This window comes from Varanus komodoensis, unplaced genomic scaffold (genome assembly GCF_004798865.1).
Source record: "Varanus komodoensis strain SLA01 unplaced genomic scaffold, ASM479886v1 scaffold51, whole genome shotgun sequence".
Lineage (NCBI taxonomy): Eukaryota > Metazoa > Chordata > Lepidosauria > Squamata > Varanidae > Varanus > Varanus komodoensis.
The window spans coordinates 4,192,270-4,212,006 of NW_025336100.1; the positions used below are offsets into that span (position 1 = coordinate 4,192,270).

The 19,737-nt window shown below is 43.6% G+C and overlaps 1 protein-coding gene across 8 annotated transcripts in view; it reads right to left on the reverse strand.

Moving 5' to 3' along the window:
* Positions 1–19,737, reverse strand: part of ANKRD17 (ankyrin repeat domain 17) — a 161,796-nt gene that overhangs the window by 30,814 nt on the left and 111,245 nt on the right. For 6 of the 8 annotated variants that reach the window (XM_044447255.1, XM_044447254.1, XM_044447260.1 and 3 more), the window contains 4 exons: positions 12,132–12,287; positions 11,377–11,526; positions 8,616–10,276; positions 62–259 (listed from right to left, as the gene is read on the reverse strand). In XM_044447255.1, the coding sequence (XP_044303190.1) occupies positions 62–259; positions 8,616–10,276; positions 11,377–11,526; positions 12,132–12,287 (2,165 nt within the window). The remainder of the gene's footprint in view (positions 1–61; positions 260–8,615; positions 10,277–11,376; positions 11,527–12,131; positions 12,288–19,737) is intronic. The other 2 variants (XM_044447261.1, XM_044447258.1) reach the window with 1 other exon arrangement.

The window sequence follows — 19,737 nt, forward strand, 5'->3', positions numbered from 1 at the left end:
GTGCTGCATTAAATATAAAACAAATATAAAAATATAATTTCCAGTTTAATTAGTAACTCACCATTTGATGCAGAGGAACATGGAGGCAATAAATTGAGTGGGGAAAAGTGCTGTCTGTTAAAATTAGCAGCTGCCGGTGCTCCCCCAAGAGGTGTTCCTGGTGCATATAATTGACTGCTTGAAAGGTTTGAGGCAAAGTTACCCAAATGTGTAGAAGGAGGTGTTACAGAACCATATGGTGAATCAATACTGACAATACCTATAAAATGATTTGCAAGATATCAAGCAATGGCAATGGAAGTAACTTCTGCAAACATCACTCAGCATTAACAGTTATGAATCTTCATTTGAATTGTTACTTGCTGTTTTTTAAATTTTACATTTATCAACAGATCCATATATTTATTTAAATCAGGAGGACAACCACCACACAATCTTACTACTTTAATGTCAAAATATTTTGGTCACACTCTAAACTAGAACTAGAAATTTAGTGTTTATGTTTACTGTGAAACACACATTTCTGCAACAACCTGACTATGTGTATACACTGGTTAAACAATAGGAAACAGAAAGCAGAAACAGACTGAAATTTCTCACATTGGAAGGAAAGCAGCACTGAGTTTTCTCAAGGACCTCTATTGCAGCTGATGTCCCAACTTGTTCATAAAATATTGGGAGTCAGGAGCAGTGAGGTGGGCATATTTACCAGTCAAATTATTCAGAATGATGAAAACCCAAGCAGACTGCAAACAACTCCAAAAGGATGTCCCTAAAACCAGATTAACAGCCAACAAAAATGGCAAATGAAGCTTAGAGTATGTGCATAGAAAACGAAAAACAACAGTATAGTGTGCAACCTTAAAGATCTCCCTTCTTAAACCTACTTTCAAGTTGCCATGGTTTTATCTTTAAGTCAACTTTGACAATCCCTGTTTTGACAGCCACTGACAATCTCTTAAAAGTGCTGAAGTGCTACACTGGAGGGGCTGTCACTGTTCATGAAACAATGTTTTGAAATGTTTCCTTTTATTAATACTTGCTGCACTTGTGCAACTGTGGTGGTGGGCAGTTTTGCAAATATGCCAGTTGGAAGACTTGGCTGGGTCAGTATCATTGGGAGTATTGCTATCCTAAGCCCTAAACACTGACCCAAAGATGCTCCCACTATATGATTTTCTCCCTTTGGTTTCTCTTGACAATCACCGAAGATGAGTTGGGGTTGCTGTGATTTATATTCCTTCCTGGCAAAATCCTTCTCTAAAAATCTCACTGTCTCAAGTCAGTCCTTTTAAAAGAAACCAGAGCAACAATAGTCAACAACAACAACAATAGTGTTACCAAAGACTAGGGGGATTTCCTCTACCTACTATACTCACGTTCCCTCTTGGATGCACACCTGAATATAGTGAGTGGGTTTGACAGTATCAAAGACATGACAAGCAATGCTGCCAAGAGGCCAAACTGTCTTACTAGGGCTGGATTCCTTGCTGCATCACTCAAGGCAGAGTGGTCAAAGCAGAGGCAAGAGGCTAACCGTTACATCAGCAGAAGAGAACAGATAGCTGTAATGGTGATGGGGGCAGAGAAACTCCTGCAGGGCAGCTACTGGGCAGCAGCAGTGGTTGGAGGAGACACTGGTGGAAGATCCTTCACAGATAACAGCAGTGACATGCAAACTCACTCTGGTTAGTACTGTGCAAAAGGCACTTATGTTAAACTACTTCTGAATCTTCTTACCTTGAAAATCCTATGATGAAACAATCCAAAATGAAACAAGAGAGAGTGCCAAAAGATGAGATTCCCAGGTTGGAAGGCACTAAATGAGCTCCTAAGGAAGATCGAAGGACAAGTACGAAGAGCGCTGTCACTAATGACTACAAGTACCTGAAATGGTGTCACAAAGAGGAAAGATCTCTTCTCATTCATTCCAGAGTGCAGGACTTAAATTGTCCTGCTTAATGGACTTAAATTATAAGAAACCAGATTTAGACTAGACACCAGGAAGAATTTCCTCACTGTCAGAGCAGTTTAACAATGGAACCTATTTCCTGGAGAAGCTGTGTGCTCTTCCTCACTGGAGACATTCAGAAAGTGTCTGGACAGTCATCTGAATGGGATGGTGTAACTTAGTATCCTGCAATAGCAGGGGGTTGGACCAGATGGTCTTCTGGCCCTATCCAACTCTATTATTCTATGTTTCTAATGACACTACTAGATCAAATTTGAAAGGAAGTCTTGTGGCTGATATGCACAGAAGTTAAAGGAATGTCCAATGCTGTATAACATGTATAACTGGAACATGAAAAACAAGAAGTATGAATCAAAGCAAACTGGAAATCACAAAGCAGAAAATGGAACAGCTAAACATCGCAATGCTTGATATGACCAACCTAAAGTGGACTGGACTGGGACATTTTCAGTCAGACACACACAAGGTGTTTTACTCCAGAAATGAAAAACTCAGAAGAAATGGAGTGACTCTAGTATTGTGGCAAGTTTGTGAAAAACCTATCATCACTCAAGCCTATGCTCCAATAACAGATGCCAAAGAAGAGGAAATTTTATTTTGTGTTACTGATTGCTGTATTTATTGTTTATTTATCACACTGTAAGTCATCCAGAGATAATTGGTATGGGATGGGATAAAAATAGCCTAAATAAATGAATAATAATAAAAACTATTATGCAGGCATTCAAGAAGAAATTGATAACACATCAAAACAAGACACTCCAATAATCCTAGGTGATGGGAATGTAAAAGGAGGAAACAAAGCAGAATCCAATGTTGTACAAAAATTTGACCTAGTTGTAAGACTTGAACCAGAGAATGGCTCATGGAATTTTGTGAAGCCAACAATTTGGTTATTGCAAATACATACTTCAAGTTACCAGTGAGACAACTCTATACATGGATATCAGCACATGGCCAGTATAGAAATCAAACAACTTATATAATTGGAAACTGAAAATGGAGAAGCTGTATTTTCATTGCCAAAACAAGACCAGGAACAGATTATGGTAATGACCATGAACTCTTAATATGAGTTGTGAGCCGCCCCGAGGCTTGTTGTGAGCCGCCCCGAGGCTTTGGCGAATGGGGCAGCATAGAAATGTTTTAATAAATAAAATATAAAAAAAAAGAATAAAACTGAAAAAATCACAAACAGAAATAGTGCCAAAATACAATTCATTAACATCCCTGAGGAATTTAATGTCTACATAAAGGGCGGATTTGCATTACTCAACTTAATTGACTGTGAGCCAGAAGAACTAGTCTCTGAAACCAGAAACATTATTAGGAAAGAATGCTGAATTCCTGTAGCAAAAAGAAAGAAAATCCCTAGATGAATGACAGAAGAAACACAGTTGCAAATGACAGGCAAAAAACAAAAGCAAAAGATAATGCAATAGGGTCAGAATCCTGAATGCAACTTTTCAGCAATTATCATGTAGAGACAAAAAGGTCTATTACAACAGTGCAAAGAACTAGAAGAGAACAACAAATGATAAAAAACAGGAGACCTCTTTCTGAAGACCCAAGAAATCAAAGGGATATTCAAACCTAGATTAAGAATGCTAAAAGACAAGCAATCTGATCAGAAGAATAAAGAGAAGGTGAAAATAATATACAGAAGAATTACACAGAAGAAATGGAAGGATGACAGACTCCTTCGAAGAGGAATCCTATGAGGAAGTACCTCTAATATTAGAAAGTGAAGTGAAAACTTCTCTAAAAGCACTTGGAAGAAATAGAGCCCCAGACTAGATCAAATGCAGAACAACTCCAAGCTGCAGAGATTGAATTGGTTCAAGTCCTAAAAAGAATGTGCCAACAAATATGGAAAACAAAGCAACCGATTACAGATGGGAAACATTCAATATACATTCCAGTCTCCAAAAAAAGAGATGCAAAAGATTACCACAAGCTAAGGACCATTGCACTAATTTCCCATGCAAGCAAAGTTATGCTCAAAGTGTGGCAATAAAGAATATTAACCTATATAGAGACAGAAATAACCAGACATTCGAGCGGGATTCCAAAAAGGAAGAGGCACTAGAGATCATACTGCAAACATACCGTGTTTCCCCAAAAATAAGACCTAGTACTATTTTTGGTACTTGTTAAAATATAAGACCTACCCTGAAAATAAGACCTAGCTGTGTTTATTCCCAAGGCCAGTAGGGAACATAAAGAGTCTTTTTAAACTTTATTTTTAACTTAACTTTAACTTAATGCACTGTGTGGAGGAAACATGCTCTGCTCCCTCCGCTCCCTGCATAAGCCGATGCTTCCTCTGTAGTGCCAGCTCCTGCCACAGGTGGAGTGATACCAAATGTACCAAATGTTCATGTATTCATGCTGTTGTACATGAATAAGTGTGGATTGTTGTACACATAAAAAAAGACCTACCCTGAGAATAAGACCTAGTGTGTTTTTGTGAGCCAAAAAAAAAAAAAAAAAATAAGACAGTGTCTTTTCGGGGAAACACGGTCCTTGGGCTACTAGAGTGCACCAAAGAATTTCAGATAAGTCTATGCTTTATAGACTACAGCAAAGCCATTGACCATGCAGACCACAAGAAGCTATGGATGGTTCTGATAGAAATGTGGCTGCCTTGGCACCTGATTGTCCTGATGCATAACCTATATGATGGCCATGAAGCTACTGTAAGCACAGAGGACGGAGAACAGAATAATTTCCCATAGGCAAAGGTGTCAGATAAAGATGTATTTTATCTCCCCATGTGTTCAATTGGTATGCAGAATATATCATAAGGAGAGCTGAATTAGAATCAGAGGAAGAAGTGAAAATTGGTGGAAGACACATCAATAATTTAAGAAACTAAAATGATGCCATATTACTTGCAGAGAGCAGTAGCAAATTGAAACAATTCCTGATAAATTGAAAGAAGCAAGTACAGGACTGCAGCTGAATATCAAGAGAACAAAAATCAGGCCTATAGAAGAATTACAAAACTGTACTGTTAACAATAAAGAAATTGGAATTGTGAAAGATTTTGTATACCTTAGCCGAGTCATCACTTCAAAGGGAGACTGCTGCCAACAAATTTGAAGATGACTGAGATGGGTAAGGGCAGCAATGAAGGAAATAGAAAAGATAAAAATCAAGTATAGGGACAATTCACTGGAAACCAAGGCAAAGATAATCCATACGATTGTATTCCTGATTAGTATGTATGGATGCAAAAGCTAGACAGTGAAGAAAGCTGACAGAAAGAAAATTGATGTGTTTAAGCCATGGGGCTGGAGGAGAACTTTGTAAATTCTTCCGTATTTGCCCTCCCGCCCCCTGAGATCGGCAGCAGAGGCCCTCCTCGGGGAACCCTCCGTGAAAGACATCAGGAGGCAAAGTACCCGGGAGGGCTTTCTCTGCGGTGGCGACCCGCCTATGGAATGCACTCCCCAGAGAGGTCCACCTGGCACCGTCGTTATTTGTTTTTCGGCGCCAGGCTAAGACCTTTTTCTTTCAACAATATTTTAATAACTTTTAATATCAGCTTATAGGTTTTAATCTGCAGCCAGGGTGGATCTGGATTTTATGTGTATTATATTTTATTTCATTTTATGTAAGCCATCCTGAGGCTATGCAATGGGATGGCATACAAATACTCTAAATAAATAAATACATACATACATACTATGGACCAACAGAGAAACAAAGAAATGGGTTCTAGATCAAATCAAACCAGAGCTTTCTTTAGAAGCAAAAATGACAAAAGTGAAGCTGTTATACTTTGAGCACGTCATGGGGAGGCAAAAAGCCCTGGAGAAGATAACCATGCTAGAGAAAGTTGAAGACAGAAGAAAAGAAAGACCAAATATGAGATGGATGGACTCCATTAGGGAATGCTGAACTGGGCTGTAATGAACAGGACATTTTGAAGGGCTTGGATTTATAGTGTTGCCATGAGTCTGAGATATCTGGATGGCACCTAACAACAAACTATATGACCAGTTCTTTTTCTAGAGAAATGACATGGCTGAGGGATTGACTAGGAGATACCTTCTTCGTCTTCCCAAGAGACACCTCCTACTGGTAACACAATTAAAAGAATCCCCAAGCCTAACTGAGGAAAACATCCCTGAATTTGGGATCTGGAGAGTAAAAAAAATCCTTTTTCGAAGAGCCCTTTCAAAGGTGAGCCTATTTTCCTTTGCTTCTACCATTTATTTTTTTCTCATATCTTGAGACAATTAACAAAAAATCCAGAAAAAATATAAATATATTATATTTATTAATATATACATTAAAACCATATACAGCTATAGTTAAAACTACTCAGTGCCCACATTCACTTCAACTAATTAAAATACATTATTGATTTTAAAAAACTGGGAAAATTGAAAGGTTTTGGCCTGGTGCCAAAACAAATAAAGCATTGGCACCAGGCCAACCTCTCTGAGGAGTGAGTTCCATTATAGGGGAGCTTTGGCAGAGAAGGCCCTCCTCCTTGTTACCATCTTCCTCACTTCTCTCAAGGAGGGCTCACGAAGCAGCAGATCTTAGGGTCTGGGCAGGCTCATATGGAGGGAGACATTCCCTTAGATAAGCAGGCACTTACTTATTACTATTTATGCTGACCTCCTAACTTGAAAAACAGTTACTGTTTTGGACATTTGATTCAAAGCAGGATGTAATGGATGAGGATTATGAGCAAGAAACACTGAGGATACATCAATACCAGACTGGTGCATCATGAATTAATAGCAGCAGCAAATTTGTTTTCAGGTTCTACCAGCAGAAACATAGAAAGATATGGATACATTATAGCCATCCTGCTCATTGTCGTCACAATACAAGCCTTTCCCAAACTTCTATGCCAGATGTGTTGGACTACAGGTCCTATCATCTAACACATCTGAAGTACATCAGGTTGGGAATTTATGGTATTTATGTTAGGAATTTTTATATTTCTTTTTATTAAAAAACAAATGAAGCAGTTTGTAAAGAAAAATAATGACAATCTTTTTTTTAAATCACACATCACATTAGGATAACTAAGGGTAAGTGGCAATGCTATTGGTCAGAAGGGGCCAGAAGGGAACATAGTCGTCAGAAGGAACAGGTGATCATTCCGGTGTTACAGTGGGGAAGGCCTTCCTCCATAGTCTAGTCAAGTGAATATCAGTATGCACGGCATCATGCATACTGATATTCACTTGAGAGCCAGTGTGGTGTGATGGTTAAGAGCGTGGGACTGGGACTCAGACGAACTGGGTTCTAGTCCCCGCTCAGCCATGGAGCCAACTGGGTGACTGGGCCAGTCACAGACTCTCAGCCCAACCTACCTCACAGGGTGGTTGTTGTGGGGGAGGAGGAGGAGATGTAAGCTGTCTTGAGCCCTTTGTAGGAAAAAGGCAGGATATAAATCAATCAATCAATCAATAAATCATAAACATGGCATGGTATGGTTCCTCAGAACACCAAGGCTGTGGCACCTTGAACAGGAGAATGCAGTCTCTAAGATACCCAGGTCCTGAACTGCACAGGGCCTTATAAACCAACAATATGCACAAATCGCCTGGGTTGACCATGGTGAGGTAGGTACAGTGTTGAAGCACAATCTCCATAATGTCATCTAACAGTGATAACAATTTGTCTTGAAGGGGAACTATATAGATGTTCCAGGAGGGGTTCTGAAATGTGACATGACCTGGTTGTGAAGGCTCTCTTTCCCACAGCTGAAGTTCTTTCTGTTCACTCAATACATCTATAAATTATTAGGAAGGGCCTTTGCCACATATTATTTCTTTAGTCCAAATGGGAGTACAGAAGAGCACAGCTCAGAACAGCCTTCCCCTAAAGTTGCCAATGGTGAGGAGAGGAAGACTGAAAAGGAAGTGATAGTTCTAAGATGGCAAGGACTTGAAGTTGTTTGCCATGGGCAAGGGATGGCATAGTCAAAAAGCTGGCTGCCATGAGCCTGGCAAAATGGGAGTCCTGGTCTGGTTTACAGCCAGCCACCTGGGAAAATGGTTGATTCAATGTGGTGCTATCCATCCAGCCACTCAAGTCGCAACAGTGGGGGTGCAGCTTAACTTAAAAGCTGGTCAAAAGTATCATTACCTTAGCCACTGTACCACTGAAAGTCCTCCTGCCTGTTCCAAAAGTATTAATCAGGAAGAGGGTGGAACCCATAACTCACACAGGAACCCATGTGGTAACACATGTGATACCAAGCCTGAGGAACACACACAGTCCTCCTGCATATTCCTCATTACCAGGAGAAAAGGGGGGAGACACAACTGCAAGGTCAGCTTTGGGTTTACTTAGGTACTAGTCCCCACGTAAAGCTTTTTTCACCCTTTCCTGTAAAACAGAGTAGACCCATGGACCTGTGTCTGTTGGCTGTGGAAGCAGAAGAAAGGCTGGCTGTAGGGAAGTAAGAAATACCTTCACATTCCATCCTCCAGCCAAGTCTTTTTTCTAGTAAAACAGTCTGGCTCCTAATGCATAGAGAAAACAATGCTCCAGTGTTTTTGATGGCTACAAATAGGCTGAAGTAGTGAACAGATAAAAAGTTACACATGTTAAATATGTGGCAATATTGCATACTGTAAAACAAGGAAAGAACAGTAGAAACATTCACCTGAGGGACTTGGAGCTGGTCTCTGCAGTGGGGGTCTAAAACCTGGGGCTTTGGAAGTATCTAACTGATGTAATGGATCTGAGTTTGGCAGAAATGAAGACTTTCCAGACAGCACAGATTCTGCTGTTGTCTGAGATAAGACAGATCCACCCCAGAAAGCATGAGAGGAGGCAGCACTGTTCTCAAACAGTGTACTAAAGGGCCCAAATGGTAAAGTAGCACTGAAGTTGGTGGTCATGGACTTGCTTGCCGAATGGACTGCATTTTGAGAAGCACTTTGTGTACTTAAGGTAGAAGGAAGCTGTACTGAAGAAGGAACACTATTGGGTCTTTTTATGTGATTGACATTAAGAACAGCAACTGAAGCATTTGGAGCAGCAGCTGAATTCTTGTGTGCAGGATTTGCTCCATGGGAAGGTAGCCTGGTGGCGGGGTTTTCCATTTTAGCCGGAGGTGGTGGTTGAGTAGATCCCACTGATGCTTGAGGCAAAAGATAGTTTGCTGGAGAATTTATTGGAACATTAGCAGGAGCAACTACTGCAGCAGAAGTGCTCACTGTTACTAAATTTGGAGGCATAATCATTCGAGGATCTTGTGTCTGAACCTGAGGCTGTTGTAGAGGTGGTCTTACTTCTTGGGAAACAGACCCAAGAGACTGCGGCTGAACAGGATGCTCTGAAATAACACCAACGGAACCACTATTTGACTGCTTGTTGCTGGCCAGATTTGCTGTCTCTGATATTGGTGGGCTAGCAACTTCCTGGTCAGAGGAAAGCAGCCCTTTATTTGGAGAATTTGCTGTGCCTTCTGAAGGACTACTTCTGGAAACCCTTGCTGATTGGGCTGGTGGTGAAGGGGAGGAATTGGATGGCACAGGATAGTGTTCTTTGGCAGTAGGAAAAGGATATGTGGCATTCGTGAGTGTTGTGCTGTTGTTGCTTGCTGTGGTTGCAATTGTATTTGTTGTAGTGCTGGATGTCTTAATCACGGTGACGAAGAGCTGCCTTCGAACTGAAGGTGAACTGGGACTTCCATCTGCAGAAGTAACAGGCACAGTAGACACAGCTGAACTTGTGGTAGTTGTGGGACTGGAAGTTGAAGAACCCACAGAATTCATTTGAGAACCACTGCTATTTTGATTGCTATGGCGAGGCACTGTGTGAGGCTTAGGTGAGTTAGTCGCTCTTGCAGGGCTCAGAGGTCTAACAGGGAAAGGACCCCAGGTGGACTGAGCTGGTGGGAAAGTTCCTCCAAAATGGGTCATGGGCAATCTTGGTGGACGGATCTGTTGGAAAGTCTGAGCAGCAAGCAGGGCTTGCGCAAACTGGGGAGGAGGATATGCTAGCGGCAAAGAAACTGGAAATCCAGGACGCACATTGTTCACAGGGTTCTTGATAGCTTTGTGAGTAGAAGCTGAAGAAATTGCAGGCACAGAAAGCACTGTGGCAATTTGAGACGATGATGAGATTGCTACAGTTACCTTGCTCCCAGCTACAGAATTGTGAGTTGTAGTGGTGGTATGGGCTGACACCCCTGTTTTGGGATAGGCTACAGAGTTTTTTAAACGATTCTTTGGAATGAGCTCATCAATTTCCTTGTCTGGATCCTTAATCAGAGCATTTATGAGCTGTGTTGCTTGTCTTGTTGATTCTGTGCCTCCCCTATAAGAGTTGAATAAACTCATGAGGAAATCCTTTTCCATTCACAATACATTTATATCTTTCCACCCATTACACAAAAATATATGAAATGAATACTCTTTGAACAAATGGAATTTAATAGCTTTATGCTGTAAACCTGGTACCCCACCAATTTCCTCTAATAGTGAACTCGGGATGAGCGCTGTCTGAACAGGAGTCAAAAAGGGCTAGTGAGAAACAAAAGAAGTGGTATTAAATGACTGGGTGACCCCTGAAGCATGCATAAGCAACCCATTGAGGACTGTGCATGTTCAATCGACTCCAGAAGCCAACAACATTTTAAGTGTTGGTTGCATAGAAAGTGGAAAACTGGAGTGGAGCAACCAGAAAGAGTGAACTGACATGCTTGAGTTCAGTATAGCATGACATTCTGGAGGAGGACATGTTTGACCGGCTAGCTGAAATTCCAAACAGCAGCCTGTTATACGATACCTGTTTCAGGATAAAGGCACTACAATATTCCACTGAAGGTCCTGTGTTTGTATATGCGTGTGCATACATGTGTGTGTATTATCAAATAGTTCAAAATTTGTTTTACAAGACACAGTGCCTACAAGTGTCATATTTAGTAAAGGGATACAGAACTTCCAAGCCCATGTGATATCAAAATTTGGTTCATGCTGATCTTGGAATTCCTTCAGAAGGTGAACCTTAAGCTCAAAACCCCATCCCCAGAAGAATCCCCTGAGATAATGGTGTGGATGCCTGGAGTCCTAGGCCTGACTCACCAATGACAGGAAGAACTGCTGCTCTTCCCTGCATGGGTGATACCCAATGTCCTTCATCCATACTGCCAGAGGGGACTCACCTGAGTGCAGAGATGGGGGAGTGAGTAAGTGCTTTTCTCCACAGGTGGGCAAATTCAACCTTGCCACACCTTAATCCTGCTGTTATCTCAGATCATTGATGGCAGTGGAGAGCATGGTGGCTTTCTCCCTGATGTCACCTGCCCTACAACCTGCCCCTGACACCCCAGAACAGTTCTGCACCTCTAGGTTAATAACAAAATACAGAAGTGAATCCTCATAATTTAAATAAGCAGTGCCTGAATAAGTATTTACCTTATTGTTATGATTCTGTCCCCTGTTTTGTCTTTCTGTTTATCAATGTCTATATGTGCTCCAGTAAACTCTCTAATAGCATTGATGTTGCAACCACCTCTTCCAATTACTCTGGAAATAACAGTTGACGGAACAGAAACTTTCTTCGATCTAAAGAAAAGTATGAAAAAATGTAAAATGGTTTCAATAAACTGAGATTAGATAGTGCTTAGTAGGAAGGGGGTTGTGCATATGAAAAAAAAATGTGTGGTGGCTTTGTCTGGAAGCTACACCATGTCCCATATCTTAGATGTATAAGCCTGGCCATTGAGATATTTAGTGGATATGAGGGACACCAAGACATTCTCCTTTCCAATCAGCTTACAAGTGCAATGACAGACAAGCCATGCCAATATGTGATTCTGGAGACTAAAGTTGCTGGGCTTCATGTTAAAAAGCTTTGGCTGAACTATGTACTGAAGCATTATAATAACTGTTATAATTGTGGAATTGTTCTGGTTCCATACAAAAAGGCTGAAAAGACAGAGAGAGAAGATACCACTATGGGAAGTACATTAATATCCCATAGAAAACAGGTTCCAAAGCAACCCATGGCAGAACTTACAGGCTTAGCCATAAACTATATAAAACAAGAAACAGAACTACCATACAGTTGCTAATATTGCTAACAAGAACAAACAAGAATTAAATATTCTAAAGCAGGGTGAGACACATGAAAAACCTGCAATGTACTACAACCATATGACTTAACTTGCCTTCTTACAACTTCCTTCCACCCTTCTTCTCTCTTCTGACCACGTTTAGGGCTAGCTAAGGTGATTTTTCCATTAGGAGAAGAAAGCGGTGATGGACAAGGTTTCGTGCAAGTAGATAAGGTGTTACCAGTCACTTCACCAATAACATCTGACAACCTTTCAGGAGAAAGATGGTGTGGAGGGAGAGAAGAATAAAAGAGTTGCGTGTGAATAGAATCCCAGAGACAAACATAAAATACAAATGCAGACACCTCACTTTTGCATGCTGGGTAGCTGCTTCAATATTAGAATATTGGGTTGGGTCTAGGAATACCCATAGTTAAGAGAAGATCCATTAAAATCAGTAAGGCTTATATTAGTTTAACTTAAGCCACATTAATTGTAATATACTCTCAGTATGACTAAGACTGGATCCAACTGATTAAATTTATGCCATTTGAAAAGCCAAAATGTCTATTATAGAAAAAGTACAATTCAATTTTTTAAAGGACAATAATTAAAGCTTTTTATGTTTAAATAGAGTTAGTTTTTATATTAGGTGTGATGAAGGGCCTCACAAAAAGATTTTATGGGGGGAAAGTGCAGCAGATAATTACAAACAACTGTGCCAAAGAAATAGAAACTAACAAGCCATAGCATATTAATTTTTCTTGTTCTATTTCCTGCAAATGATAGCTTGAAATGCACCTAGTAATTGATAAGAGCAGGTTGCTTACGTGTAACTGATGTTCTTCGAGTGGCCATCTGGGCATTCACATATATGGGTGCTGCGCCTACGCAGTGCCTAGGCCGGAAGATTAGAAAGCTAATGGTTTTTAGCGGGAAAACGCTCCGCTCCCCACCCCTTGCAGTATAAATAGAGTGGAGCGTCTGCCATTTTACTCAGTCTTGAAGACCAATGTTCACCTCTCAACGTTCGAAAATCAGCATCGCAGCAAGAAAAAGTCAGTACCGTAGGAGTAACACGGAACCGACAGTAAGAAAAAAACAGTCCACTCACCGACACCATGTGGGGCTGGTGGGTGGGTTGTGTGAATGCACAGATGGCCACTCGAAGAACATCAGTTACAGGTAAGCAACCTGCTCTTCTTCGTCGTGGCCTCTGTGCATCACACATATGGGTGATCAGCAAGCTTACCAGACTCAGAGGAGGGAAGGTGTCGTCAATGAAGAATGGCAGAGAACATGGCTCTACCAAAAGAACAATCCCCTCTGGCACGTACATCAAGCTGATAATGCTTGGCGAAAGTACATGGAGCAGCCCAAGTTGCAGCCTTGCAAATATCCTGAATTGGAACCCCTGCTGCAAAGGCTGACGAAGTCGCTACTGCTCATGTAGAATGCCCCCTTGGAAGTGAAGGTAAGTCAAGCTTGGCAAATTGATATGCTAGGACTATGGTCTGCACAATCCATTTGGACAGTCGCTGAGATGAGACTGGAGAGCCCTTGTCATGATCAGCATACTCGACAAAAAGTCTATTGGAATTCTTGAACGCTTCTGTGCGAGACCTGTAAAAGGCTAGACAGCGCCTAACATCCAGCGTATGGAGAGAGCGCTCAATCAGAGTCAACGGAGATGGAAAAAATGGAGGACGATGTCTTGGTTCAAATGAAACAGTGTAGCCACCTTGGGAAGAAACTCAGAGTCCATTCGGAGAACGACTTTTTCCTTGTGAAAGTTCAAGAATAGTGGGTCTATGTGTAGAGCATACAGTTCACTGGCTCTTCTGGCTGAAGTAACTGCAACAAGGAAGGCAGTTTTCCATGAAACTAAGCAAAAATCCACTGTTGCCAAAGGTTCAAATAGCGGTTTTGTAAGGGCCTGAAGTACAACAGAAAGACTCCACGTTGGCATAACAGGTCGAACCGACGGGTGCAAATTTTGAAGCCCTTTAAGGAAATGGTGAATCAGGGGTTGAGAAAAAACAGATGACCCCTGGATGCTGCCATGAAAATGTGAGATAGCAGCTGTACAGATCTTTATGGATGAAGGCTTGAGTCCCGAGCGATGAAGGTTGAATAGAAATTGCAAAATATTCTCGATGGAAGCCGACTCCGGAGAGAAAGAACGGGCATTGGCAAAGGAAGAGAATCTTCTCCACTTTGCTGAATACGATTTGTGTGTGGAAGGTTGTAGTGCAGATTCGAGAATTGCCTGGATATCCGAGGATAACACTGTCGGTCCCGAAACGGACCTTGACGGTTCCAAGGGAGGAGTTGGTTGCGTATGACGTTGAAGTGCAAGTTCTGTTGATTGGGATGGCAACAGAGCCGAAAGAAAATTCAGATCTATCGGAAGCACCTCGCTGCTAGTTTCAGTGAGAGTAAGTCCGGGTGTTGTACTGTCCCGTTGTGTTGTGTTAACAGATGAGGAACAAGCGGAAGTCGTCGAAAAACTCCTCTGGACTGAGTGAGGAGAGTGGTGAACCAGGGTTGCCTTGGCCACCATGGGGTTATCAGAACTCCTGAGGCGTTGTCGTGCACGATCTTCAACACTACCTTGATGAGGAGTGGGATTGGAGGGAACGCGTAGAAGAACAGGTTGTTCCAGTTGATAATTAAGGCATCTCCCCTCAAGTCCAGTCCCAGCCCCGCTCTGGAGCAGAACAGTTCGCTCACCCTGTTTGACCGGGTCGCGAACAAGTTTGTATCTGGTTGTCCCCATAACTGGAACAGCTGGTTGCAAACCACTCGATCCAACTCCCATTCGTGGATAGTTGACATCAGTTGGCTCAATGCGACGGCTTCTACGTTGTCGGTTCCCGCAAGATGAACCGCCAGCATCGTGATGCCCCGAGGAATGCACCAGTCCCACATTTGCATTGACAAATGGGCCAGGAGAGGTGACTTTGTCCCGCCCTGTTTGCTGACATACAAAACATCAGCTATGCTGTCGGACGCAATCCATACAACTTGGCGGTGTAAGACAGTTTCGAAAGATTTGAAAGTGTTGAAAATCGCTAGAAGCTCGAAGTTGATATGCCTCACCACTTCCCGTCAGGTCCATGCCCCTTGGACCCGAAGTCCTGAACATGTTGCACCCCATCCGATGAGAGACGCATCGGTGTACACTGTCGCTGTCGTTTGGGATGGGCGGAACTGAACGCCTACAGATAGGTTGCGTGAAATAATCCACCACGTCAGGGTGTGAAGGATCGAAGATGGAATCCGCAGAAGCTTGGTTTGTAGATCCCGCTGCGGATGGAACGAGTTGCTGAAAAACAGTTGGAGCGGGCAGAGTCTGAGCCTTGCGTGCAGCACAATGGCTACTGAGGCTGCCATGTGTCCCAACAATCTTTGTATAGTGATGGCTTGAACTGTCCTTTGTCGTCGAATCCAACGGATATGCGTATGCAGGGTGGCCCTGCGGGACGGAGGAAGGAACGCTCTTTGCAGGGTGGAGTCGATACGTGCTCCAATGAAATCGATGACCTGCGCGGGAATAAATGACGATTTCTTAAGGTTAATACAGAGTCCGGGGTCATCAAGTAAAGCACAAGTCAGGCGGACAGCTGCTAAAAGGTTGTCTTTAGTCCATGACACAATTAGCCAATCATCTAAATAGGGGTAGACCTGTATACCTCGGAGCCGTAGGTGGGTGCAAACCAGGGCCATGCACTTTGTAAAGACTCTCGGTGCCGTAGCCAGTCCAAATGGTAGAACATTGAATTCGAAAAGATCGGATCCAACAGTAAAACATAGGAAGCGTCTATGGGAAGGATGGATAGAAATATGAAAATATGCATCCTTCAAGTCCAATGAGGCGAACCAATCCCCTTCCCTCAGCAATGGAAGAATATTCTGTAAAGTGGTTATTCGGAACTTCCTTGGTATGATATATCTATTGACCTCTCTTAGATCCAGGATAGGTCGAAGACCACTGTCCCATTTGGGTACTGTAAAATATCTAGAATAGAATCCGTGAAACACATCAGTGCGAGAGAGTTGTCGAATCGCTCCTTTATGAAGAAGGTGAAGGACTTCATCACACAGAACCGAAGATGGCAGTGTAAATCAGGGCTCGACGGTGGAACAATGTTGAATTCTATTCTATATCCGAGCTGAATGATGGACAGCACCCACCTATCAGATGCAATGGCCTCCCAAATGGGAAGTCGGCTTTGGAGCCGACTCCCAAAGGGGAGAGGGGAAGGTGGTAGGTGGAGAGGTGAATTGGTTCGCCGGGACCATCAGTGGGGATGTTTCTCGGTGTCCAACTGCCTACGGCCCTGGGAGAAGCGCTGTTGAGGCTGTTGCCTTCTACGTTGCTGGTGCTGGTGGAACTGCTGGCAAGGCTGATATTGCTGGCGCCCGTAGGGTCTGGACCATGGCCACTTATATTTCGCTTGTGGGAGTTCCATTCGACGCGCCGTCATATGGGACTCGTGGATGGCTTTGAGTTTCCGATCGGTCTTCGCGTGGAAGAGGCCGGAGCCATCAAATGACATTTCCTCTATCCTCCTCTTCATTTCCTCAGGGAAATTGCAGTTCCTGAGCCACACGTGTCGTCGGGGGGAGATAGTGTTGACCATGGCCCGAGAATCAGTGCTACGTGATGTCTCGCAGTAGACAACTGTTGAATGGCCACCTGCTTCACCTCATTTAAGAAGACCTTGGCTAGGTTTGCCTGCTGGTCCGGAAGGGAGGAGACGACGTTTTCCAGCTTCTGCATAATGAAGTACTGGTAACGTGCCAGTGTAGCCTCATAATTTGAAATACACAAACTGAGTCCTGCAGCCATGTAGACCTGGTGCGCAATCATGTCGACCTTCCTCCCTTCCTTCTCGGGGTGGTGTATGTCCCCGAGCCTCCCTGCCCTGGGACGACTCGACCACCACCGAATTAGGCTTCGGGTGGTGGAGCAGGAACAGGATGTCGTCCTCTTGGACCCGGTACATAGATTCTTACGGGCGAGATGTCACCTGCGGCTGAGCCGGTTGGTCCCAGGGCTGAACCATTGCCTGGCGAAGCGTGGTAATCAACGGTAAGGCAACAGTGGCAGATTGCTCCCCTTGGACGATGTCGTAAAACTGGTCTGTGCTGGGCCCGGGGCGATGGTAGGCCTCTATCTTCAGCGACCGGACTAGACAAGAAACCAGCTCCGAGAAAGAAACATGGGGCTCATCCAAGGATCCCGGGTCTTGGGAAGTAATAGCCACGTCTGGAGACGTGGAGTCTACTTCGGACTCGTCCGAGTCTTGATGGTAGCGGTAATGCTCACTGGACGAAGTGCTTTCAGGAGATGGTGGAGGTCTGCGTTCCGTACTGCCAGAAGTGGACGGTGCCTCTCTCGGGATCGACGGCGAGCAATGGTCCGGAGGAAAAAAAGCATATGGATGGAGTCCACTCCAGGCAGGATAGCCACCATAGCCGTGCATAGCCCAGTCATCTGCATGGCGCTCCAACGAACGGCTCCTACGCCTAGGAGGAGAGTCTGGTCCCTCAGGTGGCCCAACAGCAGGCATTGGCGTCGGGGAGCGTTGCCTTGGTGGGGAATCTCTAATTTCTCCATCAGAGATGGACACCCTAAGCGGTGGCTCCTGTGGAGGAGACACGCTCTCAGGCCGAAGAACAGGCCTGGGGGATCCCAGCGGCGTCACCTGCATTGCGGACTGCAGGGCCGGTCCTGAGGGAGTCGGTACCATTGCGGCAGTCAGTACCGAGAACCCTGACGAACCCGAGCCTCGGTGTTTGGGGCGATCAGGTTTCTTGCCCTTGTGGGCTGCCTTAGCCGCCTTTTCTTTCCTCAGCTTCTTATAGCCAGAGGGACTTTCCGGCTCTGAATGCTTACGCTTCTTCTTTTGTCTGGCTGGAGGAGAAGGTAGCTGTTGCGCTTCCATTGGAGCAGCACCTTCATCCGAAAGGAGCTGCGGTGCCGCGGCCGAAGTTGAGGCGGGGCGCTTAGGGGGCGCGGCCGGGGTAGAGGTGGAGCGCTGAGGCGGTGCAGCCGAGGAGGGGGTAGGCCTTGAGACTAGCTGGTCAGATTGAAGCAAGGCCTGGTCCCAAAGTAACTTGCGGAGACAATTCTCCCTATTCTTCCTGGCCTGTTTGGTAAAGGCCAGGCAATGCCCACACTTATCGGTCCTATGCCCCTCGCCGAGGCAGAAGAGGCATAAGTTGTGCGGGTCCGCGGGAGACATTTTGGAGCCGCACTCACTACACTTGCAGAATGCTGCCCGCTGCGCCATTGTGAAAAGGAAAAAGAGATGATAGTACAGAGGGTAAGTAATATTTTCGGTTTTTTGTTGTGTGTGTTTTTTTTAGAGAAAGAATGAACAGAGGAACTACAACAAGAAAGAGAAACTGGGATATATAATGAGGAAAAGGTAAGTTGAACAAGATAACCGTAAAGGAGCATGTGGTGAGATCTAAGCAAGAGATGAGCAGGCATGAGGCACAGCGAATGGCGGTCGCAGAGACGGAGTAAAATGGCGGACGCTCCGCTCTATTTATACTGCAAGCGGGGGGGGGGGGGAGCAGAGCGTTTTCCCACCAAAAACCGTTAGCTTTCTAATCTTCTGGCCTAGGCACTGCGCAGGCGCAGCACCTATATGTGTGATGCACAGAGGCCACGACGAAGAATCAAAGATAATTTGATACCTTTAAAATGTAACTAAATGCCACTTAACTGAACACTACTTTCATCACGCTATACCTCAAAGTTGGACAACCACCCTTCCCTGTTCATCAGCAGATATGATTCCTCTGAAGGCAGAGGAAATGTCAAAGAGATAAATTATATGCATTGACAATGCCTAGGATCCAAAGGCAAAGAGAGTTGTATGTGCACTTAGACTCCCTTAATTTTCACTTCTAACTGTACTCCCTTTGCATCAGCCTAGACAAGGAACAATTTTAAAAGGAGAAGCACAAGGGGCTGCAAGAGAAACAGGATTTGGAAGAATTCCCTTTTGTGCTTGGAAGGCATTTCATAGGCCTTTATTTCCCATCTGTAATTCACCTTTGATTGTATTAATTGGCCTTCTGTTGTCGTTAACTGAATAACTCAAACATAAGCAATACTGACTTCTCAAAGTACCATTAACTGCTCCTTTATAATTTGTTATACTGTTGAACTGCTGTCTTCTTCTGTTTTTTTGGTATTGTATTTTGTTAGCTTCTTTTTAATTATTTTTGTAAGCCATCTTGAACAACATATTTTATAGGAAGGCAAAAGACATTTTAAATAAAATGTAAATAATCATTCCTCAGTTCTGGTCAGTGAAGTATTTATTACTACTAACATAATAATGTTATGTTATTATGTAACATTATTTGTTAAGAAGCCACCAATGCATTTCTAAAAGGAAGTAATATGTAAGAATGAAGATGGAAACTTTTAAAATTTCCTGAGAGGTTAGATCAGCTTTCCCTAACCTAATGTCCTCCTCTGTTGATCTAAGAGTTCCAGCATCCCAATGACTTCTTTATCTCGTGGCCACCAGATTGGGGGAGGATGGGACAGAATAATGAACCGGGGCTGAGCAGCTTATTGGAAACCAGTCACATGAAGGTGATAAGGACTGGAGTTGAATTGGGTGGATATGTGGTCCCATGTGAGGATTCCACATTTAAGATGGCCTGGTTGTGAAGGCTCCACTCCCCA